This window comes from Narcine bancroftii, chromosome 4 (assembly GCF_036971445.1).
Source record: "Narcine bancroftii isolate sNarBan1 chromosome 4, sNarBan1.hap1, whole genome shotgun sequence".
In the NCBI taxonomy this organism is placed as follows: domain Eukaryota; kingdom Metazoa; phylum Chordata; class Chondrichthyes; order Torpediniformes; family Narcinidae; genus Narcine; species Narcine bancroftii.
Genome location: NC_091472.1, coordinates 223,906,391 through 223,933,062, shown reverse-complemented (window position 1 = coordinate 223,933,062; position 26,672 = coordinate 223,906,391). Strand labels below are relative to the sequence as shown.

Genomic DNA, 26,672 nt, shown 5'->3' with positions numbered 1-26,672 from the left:
CTAGGATGGGTGCATCGTCTTCGTCATCGGTGGGGAGGCCCGATGCCCAAGATGGTGGCCTCCAACGCTGGTGAAGAAGGTGGAAGTGACATCATCGGGGGCAGAAGTGATGTCGCTGGTGAGGGTTGCTGCTGCGCAGAGGATGGCAGTGGGAGTGGGTAAAATGGCACTCACCTTATCGCGCACACGGCCGGCACTGGAAGCTCCTTGACCGTACATGCCACACTGCTCTGAGATGGACCTGAAAACATGTTGGTAGTGGCCCTTTTTCCCACAGCCTGAGCAGGTAGCTCCTTTCGCAGGGCAGAGAAGTCGCGGACGTCTTGCGTGCCTGCAGAAGTTGCACCTTGATGATCCTGGTGCTACTGCAGACACAGTCAGGTCGGCTGTCCCTGACATCGACTCCCAGGATGGGGGCCCTCGTGGTGGAGCTTACTGGGTAGGCCTGCTTCTGCCTGCGATCAACTCTGCGTGGTGCTGGGCCGAGTCTAAGGTTCTGGCCAGTTGGATCACCTGTTTCAGTGGGAGTTGATCCTCCTCGAGGAGATGTTGTCGAATATAATCCGACCTCAACCCAGACACGCAAGCATCCCGGACCAGATCTTCCATGCACTGGGACCATGGGATTCCCCAAACAGTCTTTTCCCAGTGTGATCAGGGCTTGAACGAACTCTTCAACTGACTCACCAGGCTGCTGTTTTCTGGATGCCAGGAGGTAACGGGAGTAGACCTCATTGATCTTAGGCTTGTATAGCACCCGTAGCTCAGCCATCACCCCTGTGTAGGTCGTGCAGCTTCTGATGGCCTGGAAAACCCTCTGCCTGACTCTTGCCTGTAGGACTTTCACCCTCTTCTCGTCTGAATCGACCACTCCAGCAGAGGCCTCCAGGAAGTTGTTGAAGCAGATGACACACTCCTCGAAGAGTTCCAATGTACCTGGGACTTGGTGATCCACTTCTAGCTGATCGGGGAGCAATAACTTCTCCATTACCAGAGATGTTAAAATTTCTGTGCAATAAATTGTTGGGTACTATCAGTTGCCCCAATAATTGCAATGACAAAGACTGAGGGGAACGATAGGTTTTATTGCACAGAAGACTTGAGCTGGCTCGGATCCAAACTAGGGAAGTGCAGGGAAGGGAAAGGTGGTGGCCCGACCATTTTGTGGCCTAGGTCTTAGGGGAGGAATCCAGGTAAGAGTATCATCAGGGGGAGGGCCAGCCCAAGCCAATTAGCAGACACAATCCATACCATTACACTGAGGTTTCTGGAATAGTGGGAAGAAAAAGGATGAAAGAACAAGGTGGGGAAGTGAGGAAACAATTTGACTTTGAGCTGCAGAGAGACTGGCAGAGTGATGGGAAGGACAATGGCAATATTTCTGGCAAGGTAAAGAAGCTGTTACAAGATGGTGCACTGTAATTGGTGCAATCTGATTGATGGAATACTGAGGGGAGGGGAGAGAGGAAAAAAGAGGGAGGGAGAGAGAAAAAAAATAAAAGCAGGTCAGAGCAGTTGATGAAATCTCAAAGCAAGATGGAATTGCCCACCAGGGCCATATTTTCTGATACAGTAGAAGTCCGAAAATCTCAGCGATTGGGTTGATTTGGATTTTCCAGATTATCAGGCAGAACTTTTAAAATTTGAATTTAAGGAAGAATAAAGAAGAGATGAACATGTAAATTTTGATAGTTTCTTCATTAGCAAATACAGCATGCTTCATTTATCAAAATGAGGAGTTTAAAAAAAATCAATGCTTGGTCACTTGTTGCCGCTGTACATCTGTGGCACATGCACGCACGTAAAAACCCACTAATTTTAAAAAGTTTGAAAAATTTCAAAAAGTCCAGATTCTTGGGTGGTCTGGATTTCTGTCATCCAGATTTTTAAACTTCTACTGTATTACTTCCATGTGACACACCGCAATGTTACCATCCAAGAAGAAAGTTCAATTATTTTGTATCAGATGCTTGTGGAACTGCAGTCTGAGACCGATGCTCCTCAATCCTTGTTTTGCAGATGTTGGAATTGAGATCCCAATTGTGTGTGTTGTCCTTGAAGGCGGGCGTGGAACATTGAATGTAAGTTGATGTGCGTTTTCAGTGGTTCAGGTTTATTGTCACATTATACCTAGTCCACTCAGCGACTAGTCCTGTCCAGAAAGTCAGCACTGCATACAGCAGTGTAAATGTCAGATCTTCCCTCAGTCCCTGACACTCCAGAGAAATCAACCCTTTCCTTGCAACTGATACCTTCTGATTCAAGCAACATGCTGAAAAATTTCTTCCGTATCTTTGTGGTACAGCAGGCCTGACAGGCCAGATGGCCAACTCCTGCTCCTATTTCTTGTGTTCTTTAGTGTGCCCAGCTCTACCTGTTTAGTAATTTAAATTTAGGCATACAGTAACAGGCTATTTCGGCCCACAAGTCCATACCGCCCAATTTACACCTAATTTACCTGCACCCTCAGTATGTTTTGAATGTGGGAGAAAACTAGAGATGCCAGGGAAAACCCAGACTGACACAGCAAGAACATACAAACCCATAACAGACTGCGTAAGATTCGAACCTTGGTCTCAATCACTGGCGCTGTAAAGGCGTTGCGCTAACCACTACACCAACCATGCCGCCCAATGTGAGCAATGAAGGATGAGAGGTGGCTTCAAAGGTTCCTTTTATTGTCATATAATAATATGGTAAAATGTAATATACATGATATACTTCAGCTATTCTCTGTCTTGAGTCAAACAAAGAATTGCTATGAGCATTGCCCAGTATTCCTAACAATGGGAGAAAGAGAGGGAAGAGACCTTTCAGAGACATTGTGTCCATGGATTCACCAACAACGCTCCTGCAGCTTCACAGATGCCAGTTCAATCCATCGGTAACCCGAGCTCCACATGATCAGTGCCTGAGGCCCTTCAGGAGTCCTTCTTGCCCACAGCACCCTCTCGAATCCTGATACTGATACCTAATTCCCATGAGCCAGTCTCCAGCAGCCCACAGCCTGTGTGGGTCCTTTTTGACTGCAAGTCACCAACCACCGCAGTGCATCAGAATTTATTGTCATGAACAAGTCATGACATTCAATGTTTTGCAGCAGCGTCACAGCGTAAACATTCATATAAACCATCTTACAAAAATCAATAAAAATAGTCCATGAAAAGTCAAAGTAAGGCAGTGCCAATGGTTCATTGATCATTCATGAATCTGATGGGAGTGGGGAAAAAGATGATCTTATGCCACTGAGTGTTCATCTTTAGGGTCCTTTTCCCCAATGGTAGCAGAGTGAACAGGGCATGGCTTGGGTAGTGGGGATCCTTGAGGAGAGACGCTGCTTTCTTAAGACACCACCTTGTTTAGATGTCCTCGATGGAGTGAAGCCTGGTGCCTGTGATGTCACACGCCCAGTTAACAACCCTCTGAAATTATTTCTTGTCCTGAGAGTTGGCACCTCCGAACCAGAGAGAGATGCAACCAGCCAGAATACTCTCCACGGTACACCTGTAGAAGTTTTTGAGAGTCTTTGGTGACATACCGAATCTCCTCAAACGCCTCACAAAGTATAGCTGCTGGTGAGCCTTTTTCATGATTGCATTGACGTGGAGGCACGTGTGGGTTCTTCAGCCACTGAGCCCCTTGCCAGTCCCATACCATGGTCATCATTCTGTAAGGTTGTTTCCTCTACTTCTTCTCAATGGGTGGGGGAAGGTGTGTTCGTTTCTGGTGCTGTGCTCCGGTCCACTCGTGGTACGCTGCTCAGCACAGGTGCCACCATCTTGGCCACAGGCCATGTGATTGCAGGATTTTAAAAGGTCGTTTAAAGCCTCAAACTGAAATCATCAAAATAAAAATGTTATATAAAACCACACCTAATCCAAGAAAAAAAAAGACTGGGCAGCCTATCTTCAGAATGTATTAATAAAAAGTAATTGTCTGGTCTTTGCCAACAAAGAGAAAATAAATAACATTAAATATAGTCCGGGAGAGAAAATAATTATACTAAGTCATGAGGAAATCATTTATAAAAAGTTGCCAGTCTCTTCAAATTTAACAGAAGTCTCAAAGGTATGACTCCTAACTTTCTCTAAACTTAAACATGAAATATTTTGAGAGAACCAAAGTAGGTGGATTAGAATCTTTCTTTTTAAATAAAATAGCTCTTCTTGCCAACAATGTAGAAAAGGCTACAACACGATGTGTGGAAGTTGGAAGACGTCCCACCTCTGGAACTTCAGGCAATGGGTTAGATGGCAATAAAGCTGACAAGGTCTTAAAAATATCCATCCAATACCTCTCCAACATAGGACATGACCAAAACATATTGGTTAGAGAAGCCATTTCTGATTTGCATCTATCACAAATAGGACTAATGTTAGAAAAAATATGGGCCAATTTGTCTTTTGACATATGAGCCTGATATACCACTTTAAATGGAATCAAAGAATGATGAGCACATATTGAAGGGGTATTAACCAATCCAATAATCTTCTCCCATGATTCCTCTGGAAGATGTAACTGAAGTTCCTTTTCCCAAGCCCTTTTAATTTTGTCATTAGAATTTGTTTGCAATCTTAATAACTTACTATAAATGTTCTTTGGCTTGGCTTCGTGGACGAAGATTTATGGAGAGGTATGTCCACATCTGCTGCAGGCTCGTTGGTGACTGACAAGTCCGATGCGGGACAGGCAGACACGGTTGCAGCAGTTGCAAGGGAAAATTGGTTGGTTGGGGTTGGGTGTTAGGTTTTTCCTCCTTTGTCTTTTGTCAGTGAGGTGGGCTCTGCGGTCTTCTTCAAAGGAGGTTGCTGCCCGCCGAACTGTGAGGCGCCAAGATGCACGGTTGGAGGCGATATCAGCCCACTGGCAGTGGTCATTGTGGCAGGCACCAAAAGATTTCTTTAAGCAGTCCTTGTACCTCTTCTTTGGTGCACCTCTGTCTCGGTGGCCAGTGGAGAGCTCGCCATATAACACGATCTTGGGAAAGCGATGGTCCTCCATTCTGGAGACGTGACCCACCCAGCGCAGTTGGGTCTTCAGCAGCATGGATTCGATGCTTGCGGACTCTGCCAGCTCGAGTAATTCGATGTTGGTGATGAAGTCATTCCAATGAATGTTGAGGATGGAGCAGAGACAGCGCTGATGGAAGCGTTCTAGGAGCCGTAGGTGATGCCGGTAGAGGACCCATGATTCGGAGCCGAACAGGAGCGTGGGTATGACAACAGCTCTGTACATGCTGATCTTTGTGTGTTTCTTCAGTTGGTTGTTTTTCCAGACTCTTTTGTGTAGTCTTCCAAAGGCGTTATTTGCCTTGGCGAATCTGTTGTCTATCTCTTTGTCGATCCTTGCATCCGATGAAATGGTGCAGCCGAGGTAGGTAAACTGGTTGACCGTTTTGAGTTCTGTGTGCCCGATGGAGATGTGGGGGGGCTGGTAGTCATGGCGGGGCTGCTAGTCATGGTGGGGAGCTGGCTAATGGAGGACCTCAGTTTTCTTCAGGCTGACTTCCAGGCCAAACATTTTGGCAGTTTCCGCAAAACTGCCCTTATGCCACCCTTATGAGAAAGGTTCAAATGAAAAAAGTATCAATCAAATCTGGTTGGTACAATGTTGGAAAGTTAGGCAGTAAAATATTCTGAAAATTTCTTATTTGGACGTATCTAAAAGATGTGACTTTGGTATATTATATTTCTTGGATAATTTTTCTATAAACAAAGCTGAAATAGAAACGATTCCATTAACTTTCCAAAAAGAGAAGGCAGTTGAACAAAAAAAATTAAGAGAAATGGTGCTATTTAAAATAATTTTTTCAAGTCAAAGAACTTCTGAAATTGAAACCAAATCCGTAATGTATTGGGCTGAAGGTATGCCTTCTACACTTATGAAGTGTAACAGGAAGAGCTGCTCCCAATAAAGAGGCAACTAGCACTTTCTTACGACCAAAATTCTACCTGTAGAAACTCCTCTCTTTCTCCCTGAAGTGCCAGTTGATGAAGTAGACAAAGACGATGTTGTCAAACAATACTCATGGCTTTTATTAGCAGAAACTCATGGTACAATAATGGAAGACAATAGGTGCAGACACAGTTATACCCAAGGGGAGTGTCCTTAACAGTAGAGATAATGCACAGCCAATGTTAGTGCAGCAAGGCTCATCAGAGGGGAGACAGGCAGCTTGGCAGACGTTCACCACACTCCGTCTACATCCTAGTACCAATACTATCACAGAGTCATATTTGTGACACCGAAGTGCCATTCTATCTCTTCACCCTTGGTCCCTGGTCACTGGTGCCCTCCCTTAATTCTGCTTCTCCTGTGCAGCTAAGCCACATTCATGCCTTGGGTGGCACTGACCTCACACTCAGTGCTAACTGCAGAGCCTCATCACTTGTTCTATCTACATGTTTAACATCTCAGCTGTTTCGACTGTCTTTTCTCTACCCCTTTGTAACAACAATGTGACATTTCACTTTGCTGTTCACAGCCGCTGCCCCGGAACATTTGATGAGTGGAATGCAGTAAGTGTTAAATATGTGTAAGCAATTGATTTATGGTCCTCTGTTTTTGTTCCATGATGGTGATTTCTGTCTTGCAGACAATACACAGTGCGATGGGGCATGGGACTCCTTGTGTAATTGTGGAGGGTTCAGGCCGGGTGGCGGATATACTGGCGAATGCAGCTGACCTCCCTGTGGCTCAGATTACCATCTCCTTCATTGAGAAGCAGCTGCGCACTTTCTTTTCTGAAAGCTACAACATGTTCTCTGAACGAGAAATTATGTTGTGGACCAAACAGGTACAAAGTTGTGCACCCTTCAGAAGTGTTAAGCCTTCATCATCCAGTGTTTAGTCTCCATACATTGTTATATTTACACAGATTGTCATGCACCATGGAACAGGCTCCCCCAGCCAAAACAAGTAGCATTCTGGGGGATAATTTCATTTGCCCACATTTTATCCATATCCAACTCAGCCTTTCCTCTCCATATTTGTCCAGTGCTGGAGAATCTCAGCAGGTCATGCAGCATCCATAGAAAGTAAAATATAGCAGACGTTTTGGGTCTGAGCCCTTCCTCAAGTATGTCAAGGATCAGGCAGGTGCCCAAAAAAGAAGGTGGGGAGAGGGAGAAGAGTAGGAACATTGGCTAACAGGTAAGTGGTGGATACGGACAGCGAGGAGGATAGAAGCTGAGATGGAATATAAGGTGCTGTTCCTTCAATTTATATCTGGCCTCGACCAGGCAGTGCCATGGTGATGGACAGATGTGTACTTGTGGCGATAAGGTATGGAATTGAAGTGGTTGGCCACTGGGAAGACCTTGCTCTTGCAGTGGTCAGAGTGAACGTGCTCAATGAAACAATCTTCCAGTCGGCATCCAGTCTCCCCGATGCAGAGGAGGCCTCCTCAGGAGCACTGGATGCAGAAAAGGGCACCTGCAACTTCACAGGTCAATCTGTGGGGTCCAAGTGAAGCAACACTTCAGTCTTCCTGGTTTCCCATCTTTCTGCTGACCAGCTGCAGCTCAATCCACACCAAGCACTCTTTATTCACTCATTCCCATGTCTGAGAGCTATCGAAGAGCACAGAAACAGGTCTGTGCCTTTTCCCATTGGCCTGCATCCAGATGAGTCAATGCAGCCAGAAAACCATGAATGAAATATTCACAGTTTGAATTCTCCAAAATTCACAAGCAGATCGCTCTTAATTCCTCATCCATGTGTGCACAGTGGCAAGTCAAAACATACCATGGAGTCGGCCTTTTTCTGACCTCTGCCTTCCGATCAGATTTAAAGTGGAGTGAAAATCACTTTCAAATTGTCTTAAAGGTTGAAAATCATTTCAGCAGGAATTATGTTTGCCTATATTGTAATCTGCCATTTTTTTTAAACAAGAAGGAAGACGTGTCGGGGTGGGATTTCTGACTGGGATCGGGGTTTCGGGGTGGGATTTCTGACCGGGATCGGGGCATCGGGGTGGGACTTCTGACCGGGATTGGGGCGTCAGGGAGATTTATGACTGGGATCAGGGCGTTGGGGTGAGATTTCTGACTGGGATCGGGACATCGGGTGAGATTTATGACTGGGATCAGGGCATTGGGGTGAGATTTCTGACTGGGATCGGGACATCGGAGTGGGATTTCTGACCGGATTCGGGGCGTCGGGGTGGAATTTATGACCGGGATCAGGACATCGGGTGAGATTTCTGACCGGGATCGGGGTGTTGGAGTGGGATTTCTGACCGGGATTGGGGAGTGGGGGTGAGATTTCTGACCGGGATCGGGGCGTCGGGGTGGGATTTCTGACCGGGGTCGGGGTGAGATTTCTGACCGGGATCGGGACGTTGTGGTGAGATTTCTGACTGGGGTGGGAGTGGGATTTCTGACCGCGATCGGGGCATTGGGGTGGGATTTCTGACTGGGGTAGGTGTTTTACATTAATGTTGATATTTGAAGTTTTGAGCTGTGGATTGAGACCTTGGAAACTGTTGTGGACAGTAGGAGATGGCGTGTTTAAGGAATAGGCCCTTTAGCTCAATTCCTCCATGCTGACCCCCATTCTTTCCTGAGCAGAGCTTGCACCATGCTGTCACATTTGTGGCCCGAAATGTGAAGTTAATAAAACATTAAACACAAGTTTATCAGGTAAACTTCTTAGTGTCTTTTTATTCTCCGGTTTCCTTTGTTCTCCTGCTTGTGTTCTTATCTCTCTCTCATACCACGTGACTTCCGGTACAGCTCATACATATTCATTATCATGACACATGCCACATGGATTTCTGAATTTTCCCAAGTCAGACTGACCTACCTTGGCCCTGAACATCAGGCTGCTGAGGTCTGATGTCCACAAAGGCCTGGGTGAGTCTTTCAGCACCAAAGCTGAGTCTGGGAAATAAATTAATTTGATTTTGGCAGATGTGGGCTGATGAAATGGCAAGGTTGTGACGAATCTGATTTAGCCTGTGGTTGTGACTGAGGAAGGGAATGGAGTGAACCAACAGAGACTGGGGAAACATGAGAATGGAGGAAAGCTGATAGGAATTTCAAGGTTCTTGAATCAACAGGTTATTGATTCCCATCATCTCTTTCACTCTTTGATTTGTAAGTGTCTTGTATTCTGAGATGTGCCTGGAAATTTTTTTAGACATACAGCACGGTAACAGGTGATTTCAGCCCAAAAGTCCGTGCCGCCCAATTTAAACCCAATTAACCCACACCCCTTGTATGTTTTGTATGGTGGGAGGAAACCGTAGCTCCCGGGGAAAACCCACACAGTCACAAGCGGAACGTACAGACAGCGCAGAATTCGAACCCCAGTCCTGATCGCTGGCGCCGTAAAGGTGTTACACTAACTTCTATGCCAACTGTGGTGCCATTTGTCAGCTGTGCAAGCTGATGTGCTTCAAGCTTTCTGATCTGTCTCCTGATCCTCTGTTGATGGAGTTTGCTGTCCGTTATTCGTCAGGTTCAAGATATTGTCAGGATGCAGGACCTTCTGACTGTCTTCCGAGCAGATAAATCGAGGAATAGCAACCTGGATGTTGCCATTCTGGAAGCCTTATTTAAAGGTGAGTGAACGCGAGTGTCAGCTGAGCTTTGAATGGCTCACTGGGTTCATTCTATGACATGCATTATGGTATGCATTCAGTGAACACTGAATGACATTCACTCTGTAGGGAGGCAGTATTCCTGCAATGCTCAGGCTTGTAGTGGGTTCAGGTATCTATCTTTCATCCCCCTCCACTCAATCATGAGACAAGATGTCCCTTGCTAAACTATTTACCATGTAGGACAGCGGTTTTGATTAGATTGTCTTAATTCATAAATAGCATCATGTTAAAATAAAGATGTGATGCCACTCGCATTCTGCTTGGCTGTTGTCTATTGTTCTGGATTCAACTCAGTGTTAGACTTTCTCACATGACTGAAAAACACTGCGTCTCTGCAGATAACCACAGGCATTGAAGCTACGGTTTTATTTTGAATGCCATGTGGCCTTTAAAATTATGCTGAGTTTTGATTGGGGGAGGGTACCATGTCTAATGAAAGGATTTGCAAAATGCGTCCCCTTCACACAAACATGGAACGCCAATATTGGTGTTGAATTTTTTGGTTCTAAGAGGAGTCACGTGATGGAGTAATGGCCGGTTGGGAAAACCAGCCCTCTCCAGGAAAATAGGAAAAAAAGTTAGGATAAAGCAAAGCATAACAGAAATAGAGCACAAGAAATAGAAGATAAAGATACAGAGAAGAGAAAGAATATGGCTTCCAAGAAGGAGAAAGTAAGAACAGCTGGAAAAAGAGAAGTAAAAAAGTCTCCGGAGAAGAAGGCCTTACCTGCAGGAAGGATCAGGATGCTGTGGTGACGAGGAGCGCCTGACCCTTGAGGTCAGTACCTGCCCTGCAGTCGAGACCTTATAAAAATGGGTCTCGAAGCCAAACAAAAGTGCACAATCAGAGGAGAAAGAGGACACCAGCGGGAGGGGGGCTCAGCAGAGGAGTGGGCTGTCACAGACCGAGCAACTGAGAGACGCCCGACACCAGGGCTCTCAGCTGGAGGATAAGGAAGCCAGCAGAAGAGGGTGCGATGAAACAGACGTGGAAGACAGACGGAGGGAAGATCAACAAGAAGACCAACGTCAAGAGGCACAAAAGACGAGCAGCCCAAGAGGGGAGGAACAGCAACAAGAGGCTCAGCAAGAAGAGGCCCGACAAAGAGATACAAGCAGCTCATCAGGAAAAACAGAAGAGATACAGACACAAAGAAAAGAAAAAGACACAAACATAGATACAGACACAGAAGAAGACCAAGATCTTCACAGAGAAATAGGAGGTAAAACTGATGGACAAAGAGAAATAAAAGGTAAAACTGATGAACAGAATATAGATAAAGTCTTTTTTGAAGAACAAATGAGATCAGTAAAAGAATGGTTATCATTAGAATTTAATGCAATTAAAAGGAAAATGAAAAGAACAGAAGATAAAAATGCAAAGGTTAGAACTGGTAATTACAGAAATAGGGAAAAGAGTAGAGAATGTGGAAGAGCAGGAAACGGCTGTAGAAATGGAAGTAAATGATTTAAGAGAAAAATTGGAAGAAAATGACAAAAAAAATTAAAGAGACCCAAGAGTTGTTATCTCAGAAAATTGTTATGATGGAAAATTATAGTAGGCGAAACAACATAAAAATAGTGGGCCTGAAGGAGGGCGAAGAAGGCACAGACATGAAGGAATTTATAAAAGGATGGATCCCAAAGGTCCTGGGAATGACAGAAATGCAGGAAGAAATGGAAATAGAAAGGGCAGTCAGAGCACTAGGTCCGAAACCACAGGTACATCCACAACCAAGATCCATCTTAGTAAAATTTTTGAGATACACGACAAGAGAAAATATACTGGAATAGGCAAGGAATAAAATTAGAGAAGATAATAAACCATTGGAATACAAGGGTCAAAAAATATTTTTTTACCCAGACATAAGTTTTGAACTCTTAAAGAGGAGGAAGGAGTTTAATACAGAGAAATCAACTTTATGGAAAAAAGGTTACAAATTCATATTAAGACATCCAGTCGTGCTTAAAATATTTACACCCAGGGAGCAAAACAGACTGTTCTCGGATCCAGAGAAAGCACAAGAATTCGCAGAACGTTTGCAGGACAGGAGAAGAGATGTAACAAGAATGAAGAACAGTGATAAAGTATATATAAAGATGTAAAAACAATGTATATGTAAAGAACTAAAGAGGGAAAAGAGAAGGGAAGGAAGGGAGTAGGGGGGGGAAGAGAGAAAGCTTTGTTATATGTGTTTAAAAAAAAGTGTTTTCTGGAGAGGGCTGGATAGAGGGGGAATAACCATCACTGCAAAATCAGTTGACACTGCGAACATGATTGCAATCCAAATGAAAAGGGGAGTTGTGGTTGCCCGGCCAGGGATATGGGGCAACTCAGGGGGGGGACGACTTTTGGGGTTAAGGTATTAGTGGATGTGGGAACTGTTGCGATACTTTATGTTTTAAATGTGTTGTCGTACTAAATGTAATAAGAGAAAACTAAGAGATGAAAATGGGGAAAAGCGGGATGGAGGTGGCGAAGAGGTGGAAAAGAGGTGTATGCAAGATATAAAATGGCCATGTTGAACTATATGACTATAAACATTAATGGAATACATAACCAAATTAAAAGGAAGAGGCTACTAAATTTATTGAAGAAGGAAAGAATAGATATAGCATTTGTGCAGGAAATGCATCTAACTGAAGCGAAACATAACAAACTAAAGAGAGACTGGGTAGGACACGTAATGGCAGCATCCTATAATTCAAAAGCTAGAGGTGTAGCCATACTAGTTAACAAAAATGTACCAATTAAAATAGAGGAGGAAATAATAGATCCAGCAGGGAGGTATGTAATGATAAAGTGTCATATATACTCAGAATTTTGGAATTTGCTCAATATATATGCACCTAATGAGGAGGATCAATAGTTTATGCAGGATATTTTTTTTGAAGATTTCAGACAAACAAGGAAATATATTGATAGGAGGGGATTTTAACCTTAATTTGGACCCAATGTTAGATAAAACTGGACAAAAGACAAGTAAAAAGAATAAAGTAGCCAAATTTATGGTGAAATGAAATGAAACTTATGGATATATGGAGGAGGCAACACCCAAGAGAGAAGGAATTTTCATATTATTTGAGTAGGCACAAAATTTACTCAAGGATTGATAAGTTTTTGTTGTCAGTCCATATTCAAGGGAGAGTTAGGAAAACTGAATATAAAGCTAGACTACTATCAGATCATTCACCCCTATTATTAGCAATAGAACTGGAGGACATCCCACCAAGAAAATATAGATGGAGGTTAAACTCCATGCTACTTAAAAACAGGAATTTAGGGAGTTTATTGAATGCCAAATTAAAACATATTTTGAAATAAACACAGGATCAGTGAAAGACAAATTTATATTATGGGACGCAATAAAAGCCTTCATTAGAGGGCAGATAATAAGTTATGTGACTAAGATGAAAAAAGGATTACAATCAAGAAATAGAGCAGTTGGAAAGGGAGATAGTAAGTACAGAAAAGGAACTAGTAAAAAGGGATGATATAACGAAAAGGAGAGAACTGGCAGACAAAAAAATTAAATACGAAACATTACAAATGTACAAGGTGGAGAAGAACATAATGAAAACAAAACAAAAGTATTACGAACTGGGAGAAAAAACACATTAGCCTGTCAACTTAAAACAGAACAAGCTAAAAGAACGATACTGGCCTCAAGGAAAAAGGACAAACAAATTACATATAATCCAACAGAAATTAATGAAAACTTCAAGGAATTTTATGAACAATTGTATCAAACTGAGAATGAGGGGAAAGATGATAAAATAGAGGAATTTTTAGCTAAAATTGAACTGCCGAAATTGCAAGAGGAACAAAACAAACTAATAAAATCATTTGAAATAGAGGAAGTACAGGATATATTAAAAAAGCTACCAAACAATAAAACACCAGGAGAGGAGGAATTTCCAATAGAATTTTATAAAACATTTAAAGAGTTATTAATTCCTCCTCTCCTGGAAGTAATGAACCAGATAGAAGAAACACAAAAGTTCCCAGATTCATGTCTTCTTTTTTTTCTTTGGCTTGGCTTCGCGGACAAAGATTTATGGAGGGGTAATGTCCACGTCAGCTGCAGGCTCGTTTGTGACTGACAAGTCCGATGCGGGACAGGCAGACACGGTTGCAGCGGTTGCAAGGGAAAATTGGTTGGTTGGGGTTGGGTGTTGGGTTTTTCCTCCTTTATCTTTTGTCAGTGGGATTCATGTAAGACAGCAATAATTACAGTAATACCAAAGACGGAGAAGGATCCACTAACACCAGCATCTCTACTTAATTCAGATTATAAGATAATAGCAAAATTATTAGCTAACAGATTGGCCGATTGTGTATCTAAAATAGTAAAACAAGATCAAACTAGATTTATTAAGAAAAGACGAACAGCGGACAATGTCTGCAAACTTATTAATCTAATTCACGCAGTTCAAGGAAATAAGAAACCAACAGTGGCTGTTGCTCTAGACGCAGAAAAAGCCTTTGACAGAGTAGAGTGGAATAACTTGTTTAAGGTATTACAAAAATTCAATCTACCAGAAAAATATATAAATTAGATTAAAGCATTGTATAATGGACCGTTGGCGAAGGTAACAGTAAATGGATATGTATCGAGTCACTTTAAATTAAGTAGGTCAACTAGACAGTGATGTCCACTATCCCCCTCATTGTTCGCCTTAGTTATAGAACCTTTGGCAGAACTGATAAGAATAGAAAATAAAATAAAAGGGATAAAAATAAAGGAGGAGTATAAAATCAGCTTATTTGTAGATGACATCATAGTATACCTAACAGAACCAGAGGTATCAGTAAAAGAATTTCATAAGAACTTGAAGGAATATGGAGAAATATCGGGGTACAAGATCAACGCAAATAAAAGTGAAGTGATGCCAATGAGTAACGCAGACTATACAGAATTTTAAAAAGAATCACCATTTAAATGGCAAGCACAAGCAATCCAATACCTAGGGATCAGGTTAGATACTAACCTGATACTAAATTATCAGCCACTAATAAAGAAATTGCAGGAAGACTTGGAACACTGGAAAGAATTACTGCTAATGTTGATAGGGTGGGAGGGAGAGGGTCATTTAAAGATGTAGTGACAACAATTGATGTTACCTTTCCAGCACAGAGAATTCCAGGATGGGGGAAGGTGAGGTGAAGGTTATATCTACCTTGATAGAGGTTTATAAAATGAAGGGCAGAGATGTAGCCTTTATCACAGGGTAGGGAATCAAAACCTAAGATGAAAGGGACAAGATTTGCTAAGTTCATGAAGGACACCTTCTTCACACAGGGTATATGGAATGAGCTGCCAAAGGAGGTGGTTTAGAGGATATGTGCTTAACACAGGCAAATGGGACTCATTAATCCAACATCAGGGGCATTTCGTTCACAGATGTACCCTGAATTTCATTTGAGCAATTCAGGCTGCTGGAAACCAATCAGTCAAAACATTTTAAATTATTCTCTTTTCCAATTTCCAGCTTCCAGTTCCCATGGACAACAATGGCAAGAGAACCTGGACCATCAATTGCAACTAGCAATCGCATGGAGCAGACTTGATATTGCCAAGAGCCACATATTCACTGATGACAAGCAGTGGAAGGTGATCTCAGAACATTTTGTCTGACTTTTCAAACATTCCCTCTCCCTCCTCCCCCCCCCCCCCCAGCGCACACCTCACTCCCGCTCCTCCCACTCTTTCAACTGCAGGCCTAACCACTTTCACTCACTCTCTCCTCCCTGGGCCTTGTGCGTTCTCTCTCTTTCTCACTCTCTCTTTCGCTCTCACTTTCCCCTCTCCCCCTCTCTCTTCCTTCCCTCTCTCTTTCCTCCCTCTCTCTTTCCCACCTCTCTCTTTCCCCCTCTCTCTTCCCCCTCTCTCTTTCCCTGATCCCTCTTTCTCCCTCTCTCTTCCCCCTCTCTCTTCCCCCTCTCTCTTTCCCTGATCCCTCTTTCTCCCTCTCTCTTCCCCCTCTCTCTTTCCCCCTCTCTCTTTCCTCCCTCTCTTCCCCCCTTTCTCTTTCCCCCCTCTCTCTTTTTCCCCTCTCTCTCTTTGCCCTCCCTCTCTCTTTCCCAGGTTTCCTACCTGCAGGTATGATGGTTGCCCCCCTGCAGTAGGCTGGTAGGAGTGTGGCCAGTGTAGTCGCTGTATCACCACACTCTCCCTTCACTCTCTCAATGCTCAGAAAAGCCCTCTCACTTCTTAAAAAATAGGACAGCACCTGAACAGATCCTTGGTCAATGTGTCTGTGCTGAGCTTGATGCCCAAATTAAAGACCTCGATGGGAGTCAGATTTTGACACAGCAATTGACAAACAACTCTGGTCAGATTTGTGTCAGGAGTGTTTGATGGCTACTATTAATGCCAGGTATAGATTGGTCCATTATAATTTTCTCCATCAACTGCACCTCAACCCATAGAAATTACACCAATAGAAACCTGAATTATCAGAGATTTATTTTAGGTGTTGTGTAGAGGTTGATTCCTTTTTACAATTCTACCGAGCTTTGCACGAAGGTGAGGCCCTTCTGGTATGTCCTCTGTGACACCCTGTAGACCCAGAGTTTTGTCTTCTGGGGAAATTTACTACGGTTGGTAGATCACTAAATCATTCTCAAATTAAATTCACAGAAATGCCTTGTTTATGGCTAGGAAGTGGATAGTAGTAACATGGAAAGTCTAACTCCTATCTACACCTTCCTAAAATCTGGCAGTCTTATTTAGAGCATATAGGTAAATCACTGGCACCAATATAGGGTTACAATTGATACTGGCTGACCCTCTCCCACCCACCTTAATCCTTCCATCTACCCCTCTCCCTCCCACCATAATCCCTCCATCTGGCCCTCTCCCTCCCACTCTAATCCTTCCATCTGACCCTCTACCTCCCACCATAATCCCTCCATCTGCCCCTCTCCCTCCCACCCTAATCCCTCCATCTATCCCTCTCCCTCCCACCCTAATCCCTCCATCTACCCCTCTCCCTCTAATCCCTTCATCTGACCCTCTCCCTCCCACTCTAATCCAATATGACCCTCTCCCTCACACTCTAATCCCTCCATTTGATCCTCTCCCTCCCACTAATCCCTCCATCTGACCCTCTTCCTCCCACCCTAATCCCTCCACCTGTCCCTCTCCTGCCCACTCTAATCCCTCCATCTGACCACCTCCCTCCCACTCTAATCCTTCCATTTGACCCTCTCCCTCCCACTAATCCCTCTACCTGCCCCTCTCCCTCCCACTCCAATCCCTCCACCTTACCCTCTCCACCCCACCCTAATCCCTCCATCTTCCCTTCATTCCCACTCTAATCCTTCCACCTGACCCTCTCCCTCCCTCCATAATCCCTCCACCTGACCCTCTCCCTCCCATTCTAATCCCTCAATCTGACTCTCTCCCTCCCACCCTAATCCCTCCACCTGCCCCTCTCCCTCCCACTCCAATCCCTCCACTTGATCCTCTCCACCCCACCCTAATCCCTCCATCTTCCCTTCATTCCCACTCTAATCCTTCCACCTGACCCTCTCCCTCCCACCCTAATCCCTCCACATGCCCCTCTCCCTCCCACTCTAATCCCTCCACCTGACCCTCTCCCTCCCACTCTAATCCCTTCATCTGACCCTCTACCTCCCACTAATCCCTCCACCTGACCCTCTTCCTCCCATGTTAATCCCTCCACCTGCCCCTCTCCCACTCTAATCCCTCCATCTGACCCTCTCCATCCCACCCTAATCCCTCCATCTACCCCTCTCCCTCACCCTCATTGGTTAAATATCCCCTCGCAGGTTCTCGTCTCATTTTCGTGCCACTGACCTGTAATTCCCCCATCTCATACATCAGTTCTTCTACCCACCTGTGTTCACTCACTGATCACACCCCTCTCTAACACCATTCATTTTATCCTGCTTTTGCCTTTGGGACAATATCCTGAAATATTTTGGAATTTTCTCTTGGCTTTGGAACTTCGTCTGTTCTCCCTTATTTTACGATGCTCCTGGAACGTGAGCTGGTAAAAAGTAATCTTGGGTCAGAGCAGTTAACTTCCACATGAAAGCATTGAGGCTGATCACATTTACTTTGCTGAAGATAAATGATGTCTGCACAATGAGCTGGTCCACTTGCACAGTGGGATTAATTTAATTTGGTGCAAATTACACTGAATTACATTACTCGACTTGTCAGAGAGTCACTTAGTCTCCGAAATTTGATTGAGTTTATTTTGAAGAGCTGACCAAGAAGATTGATGAAGGCAGGATGGTAGACATTGGCTACATAGAGTCGAGCAAGGCCTCAACAAGGTTCACATCGTAGGCTGGTCTGGATGTTGGGATCACGCGGGATCCAGAGTGAGCTGGCGAAAGGCAGGTAGAATTGGCTTGATAATAGGAGACGATTGGCGGCTCAGTCTGTTGAGTCTAGAGAATTTTGCGTGACTATTCGTGCATTTGCTATCCAGGACCATATCATTTCCACATTGACGAAGCCTCTGACGAAGCCAATGGCCCTTTTTCTACATCTTTTTGTGAAATGTTCTATGAACAGTAAAACCCCTGTTATCCGGAATTCAAGCCACCAGCAACCTCAAACAATCAGCAAAAAAGTAGAGAAAAATAAATCAATAAATAAGATTGATTTATTTAAATAAATAAGAATAAATAAAAACATGTAATTAAAGTTCAAAATTGTAAAGGTAAATGTTCTCTGAAGTGAAACATAAACCTTTGGTGAAGATGGGAGCAAATATCCAGCCAGCAGAGTGCTTTGCTCATTGCATTTGTTTGAATAAAATGGTGTCACCCAGGATAAAGTGCTGGTTGATGCCACTGCATTGGCTGCCTGCTTAGCAAGAGCCTTAGTAAGAGGCTCGCTCCCTGCTTTATCTTTATGTTATTAAGTATATTAGTAAGGGTTTATCTGTCCATCATAGATAGACAACAGACTCGCCAAGGCAAATAGCGCCTTTGGAAGACTACACAAAAGAGTCTGGAAAAACAACCAACTGAAAAACCTCACAAAGATAAGCGTATACAGAGCCGTTGTCATACCCACACTCCTGTTCGGCTCCGAATCATGGGTCCTCTACCGGCACCACCTACGGCTCCTAGAACGCTTCCACCAGCGTTGTCTCCGCTCCATCCTCAACATCCATTGGAGCGCTTTCATCCCTAACGTCGAAGTACTCGAGATGGCAGAGGTCGACAGCATCGAGTCCACGCTGCTGAAGATCCAGCTGCGCTGGATGGGTCACGTCTCCAGAATGGAGGACCATCGCCTTCCCAAGATCGTGTTATATGGAGAGCTCTCCACTGGCCACCGTGACAGAGGTGCACCAAAGAAAAGGTACAAGGACTGCCTAAAGAAATCTCTTGGTGCCTGCCACATTGACCACCGCCAGTGGGCTGATAACGCCTCAAACCGTGCATCTTGGCGCCTCACAGTTTGGCGGGCAGCAACCTCTTTTGAAGAAGACCGCAGAGCCCACCTCACTGACAAAAGGCAAAGGAGGAAAAACCCAACACCCAACCCCAACCAACCAATTTTCCCCTGCAACCGCTGCAACCGTGTCTGCCTGTCCCGCATCGGACTTGTCAGCCACAAACGAGCCTGCAGCTGACGTGGACTTTTACCCCCTCCATAAATCTTCGTCCGCGAAGCCAAGCCAAAGAAGAAAGAAAGAAGGGTTTATCTGTAAACTTGGGAGAGGGGGTTAATTATCTGTAATGTTACTGTTCTTTTTTTTCGACAGCTCATTGGAGATTAAATGTTTTCAAAGAAAGTGACTGAAAATAAAGTAAAATTCTTTAAGGTTAATATATTCATACAAGTGTCTTTTCTTCAGTGTAAGGACAGTGGAGTATTTTTGCCTTTTAACAGTTTATTCTTAATGCTGGGGTATTAGTTAGGCATTGTAAGTATGGGTCTCAAGCAACAGGAAAATTCACTTATCTGACATCTACCAAATCCGTGGGTGCCAGATACCAGAGGTTCTACTATACTTATTATACCAGTAAAGGGATGATTCAGTCAATAATTGGGGACAAAAGGCTTCTTCACCATGGTGCAAGGGGCTAACCTCTGGGTGAATTAATATTGTTTTGGAGTTCAAAAGCCTTTTCTTATAAAATGCCTTAAGGGCACAGAAATGCTCATTCAGAATCGAAAACTATAACCTTGTTGAAGGTCTCACTAAAGTCCACAGTAGAACCAAATCCACTGCCCTGCCCTTCTCAGTCCTCTTAGTCATCTCTGCAAGAAAAAAAAATCAAATCTTATTTGTGAGGTTGTTATAATTTGTATGGGATTCTGGTGCTGAGGTCTCAGGCAGCTGATCATACAGTTGTCACTGGCAGGGCAGTGGCACTGGGGCCAGGGTGTGGAGATGGTAGAATTGTGCAGCTTTTGGGAAAGCTTGCCTGTCATTTACTCACCTCAGTCCTTTATGTTCCAGTCTTCACATCTCCATCAAGCCATGTTTGCTGCTCTTGTTGGAAATAAGCCTGGCTTCGTTGAACTCTTCATGAAAAACGGAGTGAACCTGAGAGAATTTCTCTCACCAGAAATGCTTGTCCGACTTTACAACAATATACCACATCATACTCTCTTGTATAAGAAACTATGCAAAGTGGTGGACAGTGAGAAGCAGCCGCAAACCAATGCTAAACTGGAGAACACGCGGAAAATCCTTCTTCAGCACATCTCTGTGGTCTTGCAGGAGTTGCTTGGTGAATTCATGGAGCCACTTTATAAACAACCAATTATCTCCTCCAGGAAGTCGCTTGTAAGTATAACAACAAGTTAAAAGTTGCCAGGCAGGTGTAGCACAAGTCATGCAAGGAATAAAGTTCCCTCAGCTTTGCCCCTCCAAACAATCAGGTCAGAGGCAGGAAAATGCATCCTATTGAACTCGATGCCAAACTGAGGCACATTTGTCCAATTTCATGGTTTATCTTCCTTGGTCAGCAATCTCCATGACACCAGAACTCCCTGCTAGCTATTGATGGGGTCGAGAGCCAGAACTTTTGTTCATGGGTAGGGAAGTCTAAAACTGAAGGGAAGTAGGTTTAAGGTGAGAGGGGAAATTGATATTTGATTTTAGACATCCAGCATGGGTACAGGCCCCGCCGGCTCATGAGCCCATGCCACCCCAATCACACCAATTAACCCACAAACCCTATGTGTAAATTGAAGCTCTCAGAGGAAACCCACATAGTCATAGGGAAAACATTCAAACACCTGATAGACAGTGTCGGATAGTTAAAGAATATCGGAGGGGGCGAGTATTTCACAGAGGCGGAAGGTATATGCAGAAGCTTGCTGCAGGGGGTATAATCACAAAATTTGAAAAATATGTTAACAGGATCAAGGACAGGAGTGGCCAAATGCAGGAAAATGGGCTGTCATCCTTCAAGCCCAAAGTATAATATCTGAATCCTTTTTGCATATTGAAACATTTTAGTTTTGACTGCTTTCTGTGTAGAGAATTCACAGTCAGACAGCATGGAAATGACCCAAGGGTGGCCTGATCAATGACTGGTACTCTCATAACATAACATCCCAACTCCTATACTTAGTGCCTCGGCCAAGAAGGCAAGCATACTACTTGTCTTCTTCACCATTCTGTACCTGTGTCACTAAAGTTTCAGGGAAATATGGATTTGTACCCCAAGGTCTCTCAGTTCTATAATATTCCTCAGGGGTCTTGCTATTCACAGTAAATGTCCTGGCTTGGTTTAACTTCCCAAATTACATTACTACACACTTGTTTGTGTTCATTTCCATCCACCATTTTCTTGCTCACTCTCCCATTTACAGCACAGAAACAAGCTAGTTTTGCCCTACTAGCCCATGCCGAACATCTTCTTCCACCTAGTCCCACTGACCCACATTTGGCTCATAACCCTCCACACCTCTCCCATCCATATACCTATCCAACCTTTTCTTGAATATTAACAATATTAACAAATATTCTACCACCACTCCCAGTTGATCTGGATCATGTGGTAATGTTAGGCCACCGCTAAAGGTAAAGGTTCCATTATTGTCACGTAATGTAACATGAATGAAATCATTTAACGTTTGTCTACCATAAGGCAGACAGACAGTTGGTACTTTGTCCGGCGCCCCTCACAGAAACCTTCAGGACCTGGTGTTCCTAGGCAGTCTCCCCTCCAAGTACCGAACAGTCCTGAGCCTGGTTAGCCTCTGAGATCAGTCAATCTCAGGAGTATACAGGCTGTTAGGTGCTGTTCTCTGCTGTTAAGTTCGGTGTCATTTCCAAATTATTAATCATGCTTTCTACTGTATGTTTTTTATTCTAAATCATTCATAAAAATTATGAGCAATAAAGGACCCTGCACTGATTCCTGCAGCACACCACTGCTACTGTCTGAAAGCAACCCTCCAATGCCACCCTCGGCCAAGCCAATTTTGTATCAGTTTGCTTCCTTGCCCTGGATCCCATGTATTCTAATCTTCTAACCTGTCCCTTATCTCAGTCTTCATGACTTGCCCCTTATCCTTAGACAGTGACCCCTGTAACCGGGGAGATTTGTTCCACCCTGTTAGAATTTTGGAGATTTCTACAAAATCTCCACTCATTCTTTTAAATTCTGGTGGATATGAGCCTCACTTGACCCAATCTTATTCCATATTTCAGTCTTGCCATTCCTGAACTCATTCCGCTGATAAGGAAAATAAAACTGCACACAACCTTTGAGGTCCAAAGCCCTTTTTAATTGCAGTAAGACATTCCTGCTTCTATCATTGAATCACCTTAAATTTAGACATACAGCACAGTAACAAGCCTGTACCACCCAATTACACCCAATTAACTTGTGCCTCTGGTACGTTTTGAATGGTGGGAGGAAACCGAAGCCCCCGGGAAAATTCCACGCAGACACAGGGAGAATGTGCAAACTCCTCACAGCCAGCACAGAATTCAAATCCAGATTGCTGGCACTGTAATGGTGTAACCATACTGCACTTTGGTAGGAAGGCCAGTGTACCTTTGGACACCTTGATCGCCTGCTGCAGCTGCATGCTTTCCTTCACTGACTGGTGCATCTAGGCCTCTTCACACTTTTCCAAATCTATCTCAATTTATATAATAAGCCGACTTCCTATTATGGCCACCAAAGTGGACAATTTCATACTTAACCACATTATTCTGCATCTGCGAACCCCTTCATCCTCTGCAATGCTTACCCTCCCAACCAGCTTTGTGTCATCTACTTTTTTATTTTCTCATCCAAAGCATTAAATTGTGTTGTGAAGGGCTAGGTCACTGCAGTCACCATTGGCCACTAATTTGGATACTCTAAAAATTGTATGCAAGTCCATATACACCACATTCACTGGCTCTGTCTTGACTATTCTACTAGTTACATCTTCAAAACATTCCAGTGAATTGTCACACACATTTCCCTTTCTATAACTCACGTTGAGTTTGTTTGATCATATCAATCTTTTCCAAATGACGATCTTGGGAAAACTACTTGTGCCATGAGCTTGTGAAGCAAGAAACGGGAGGTAGTGCAGTTTAATATGTGGCTGATGAACTGGTGCAGGAGGGATCATTGGGATATTTGGATATTTGGATCATTGGGCTCTCTTCCAGGAAAGGTGGAACCTGTACAAGAGGGATGGGTCCATCTGAACTGAAGGGGGACCAGTGTCCTCGTGGAAATTCACATGTGCAACTGGGAAGGGTTTAAACTAGAGTGGCAGGGGTGGGAACCTGAGCAGCAGGTAGCAAATGGAGGAGTTGAGGGGATGGCAGATGTTAGTGGAAGCAAGTCTGAAAGGGACAGGAAAGGATGGGTGAATGGTCAAAGCAAGACGGGGTGGGATGGGGGGTTGGGTGGGGGCTGGCATGTGTTGATTTTATTACAGGGACTATTGTTGTTAAGGTCAATGAAATTAGAGCCTGATTGGTACTTGGAATTATGATGTGGCCGTGATGGAGACATGGCTGCAAGGGATATGATTGGCAGCTCAATGTTCCTGCACTCCATTGTGTTAGACAGGACAGAGAAGTAGGTAAAAGAGGTGGAGGCATAGCATTGCTGATCAGGGAGAGTGTTGCAGATGCACTCAGAGAGGACATAATGGTGGGCTTATCTACTGAGGCACTGATCAGAAATAAGAAAGATGCAAACCCTCTGATGGGACTATATTAAAGGCCTCCCAATAGCCACTGGGAGTTTGATGAACAGATGGCCAGATGGATTATGGAAAGTTGAAAAAGAAGCAGGGTTTTTATAGTGGAAGACTTTAATTTCCCCAGTATTGACTGGAAGAACATTTTGGAAAACTTCCTTAATTTCATTAATTTCGATACAGTTATAGACAAGGACAAGCTTGGTCTTTGTAGAAAAGTACTAAATTGGGGGAGGGCAAGTTATGACATGATTAAACAGGAGCTGGGGAAGTTGATTGTGAGCACCTGTTACTGGGCAAGCCCACAAAAGACGTGCTGTAGTTTGATGAACAACTAATTAGAGTCCAGGATCAGCGTGTTCCATTGCGAAAGGAGGACAAGGATGGGAAAGTAAGAGAACTTTGGATGATGAGAACGGTCATGAAATTAGTCAAAAAAAAAGAAGAGGTATATGTAAGGTTGAGGAAGCTGCAATAAGACAAGTAGAATTAAAGAGAATTCCAAAATATTTTATACTTGCATTAAAAACTAGAGGATGATCAGAAAGCGGATAGGACCACTCAAGGGAATTTATGTTTGGAGTCAGAGGAAGAGAACAAGGTCTAAAACTAGTATTTTTAAAACGGTCAGGGTTAAGATTTACCAAGGAGAAGGCTGTAGGCATTGATTATAAAACATAGTTGTACAGACTGATTATAAGCCTACTTCATAATCAACCTAACCCTTCCATCCCTGGTCAGGTTAGGGACAGTTAACACAATTTTGTGGTAGGTCAGTAAGTTTGCAGATGATATAAAGATTCGTGAAGTTGTGGACAATGAATTATCAAAGAACACAATGGGATATGGATCAATTGCAGACATGGGCAAAGAAATGGCAGATGGAGTTTAATCTGGACAAGTATGAGGTGTTGCCTGTTGGGAGGGAAAACTGCAAGGGGAATGTGTACAGTTAATAGTAGGGCTCTTCAACGTATTGGTGTGCAGTGGAATTGGATCTGGGTCTTCGGATTTATGGTTCATTGTAAGTAGCCACTCAAGTGGACAGGGTGGTAAAGAAGCTGTATGATATGCTTGGTTTCATTGGGTGAGACATTGAGTAGACGAGTGATATAAACCTTTAGTTAGGCTGTTTGCCCCATTATAGGAAGGATGTTGGGGTTTTGGGAAGGGTACAGAAGAGAATTAATTTTTAAAATTTAGTCTTGCAGCACGGTTACAGCCATTTTGGCCCATAATCCCGTGGCACCCAATTGACCTACAATTGACCCCCCCCAATTGAGCCCTCGATACATTTTAAAGGGTGGGAGGAAACTGAATCCCCCCAGGGGAAAATCCATGCAGACACGAGGAGAATGTACAGACTCCTTACAGAGAGGGTGGGATTCGAATCCTGGTGCTGATCATTGGTGCTGTAACAGCATTCTGCTAATCGCTACACTGTGCTGCCCCCAAATCAGGATGTGGCCTGGTTTAAAGGATTATGGAGAGTTATGGGGAGAGGTTGAACAAACTTTGGTTGTTTTCTCTGGAGAGTCAGGGGCTGAGGGGAGACCTGATAGCAGTGTATAAGGTCATGAGAGGCAATCATAGGGTAGATAGTCAGAGTCTTTCCCCAGTGTAAAGACATCACCCTCAAGAGAACATGCATTTAAGATGAAGGAGAATAGGTTTAAGGGAGATGTGTAGAATGGGCTGCTAGGAACAGTGGTGGAAGCAGTAGCATTTCAGAGGCTTCTAGATAGACTCATGAATTTAAAAAGGACGGAGGGTTATCAATCAGGTGCAAAGAGCCATTTTGGTTTGATTTGGATGCATGAGCCAAAGGGCCTGTACTGTTCTATGTAAATGGGAACAGGAGTCAGCCATCTGGCTCATTGAGCCTGTTCCACCACTCAATGTAGTCATGATCAGACAGGCACATGGATGCAAGAAAAGTAGAGGGTTTTTGACTATGGGGGAGGGAAAGATTAGATTGATGTAGAGTAGGTTTATATGGGTTGGCACAGCACTGTGGGCCGAAGGACTGTACAGTTCGATGTTCCATATTGATAACATCAGCTGATTTTAAATTTAAATTAAAAAAAAAATTAAATGTAGACATACAGTCCAGTAACAGGCCATTTCAGCCAACAAATCCATGCCGCCCAATGTACACTCAATTAACCTACAGCCCCGGGTAAGTTTTGAATGGTGGGAGGAAACCAGAGCCCCTGGGAAAACCCCACACAATCAGCGGGAGAATGTGCAAACTCCTTACAGACAGCGCGGGATTCGAACCCTGGTCCAGTCCTGATCACTGGCACTGTAAAGGCATTCCACTAACTACTACACCTATTATGCTGCCCTTTGATAACTCTTCAAAAACTCAATCAAATTGGTCTGACAAGATCTACCCCAATAAAACCATCCTAACGATACCTGTCTTTCAAAGTCTAGGGTAATCATGTCCCTGAGAACTTCCCTCTAATTGATGTTGGACTCACAAGGGCATCTTTTGTGGGAATTTTAGCATTGTGCAAAGAATCAGGATTTCTTGAGACACAGAGGAGACTGCAGTGGCTGGAGTCTGAAGCTAAACACAGCCTACTGGTCGAGGAGAATCAGTAGAAGATAAAGAATGGTTCATGACTCGAGGTAGGGTTCCAGCCTGAAACATCGACCATTCCTCTTCTCCCACTGATGCTGCTCACTTGCTGAGTGGATGCTGAAATCTTGAGCCAACAATGAGAACCTGGAGGGACTCGGTGAGTCAGGCAGCATCTGTGGAGAGAAATGGTCATTCAGTGTTGCTGGTCTGGGCTCTTTATCAGGACTAAAGCAGGGAGGGGTGATATCAGGGGGGAGGAAGGAGGGTGGGAAGAAAGCTGCAGAGGGGATAAGGTGATAGGATT

General features: G+C 44.0%; 1 protein-coding gene across 2 annotated transcripts in view; it reads left to right on the top strand.

Annotated features, from left to right (window-relative positions):
• Positions 1 to 26,672, top strand: part of trpm2 (transient receptor potential cation channel, subfamily M, member 2) — a 166,324-nt gene that overhangs the window by 51,574 nt on the left and 88,078 nt on the right. For both annotated transcript variants that reach the window (XM_069934075.1, XM_069934074.1), the window contains 5 exons: positions 2,020 to 2,081; positions 6,596 to 6,796; positions 9,463 to 9,565; positions 15,101 to 15,222; positions 20,069 to 20,398. In XM_069934075.1, coding sequence (XP_069790176.1) covers positions 2,020 to 2,081; positions 6,596 to 6,796; positions 9,463 to 9,565; positions 15,101 to 15,222; positions 20,069 to 20,398 — 818 coding nt within the window. The remainder of the gene's footprint in view (positions 1 to 2,019; positions 2,082 to 6,595; positions 6,797 to 9,462; positions 9,566 to 15,100; positions 15,223 to 20,068; positions 20,399 to 26,672) is intronic.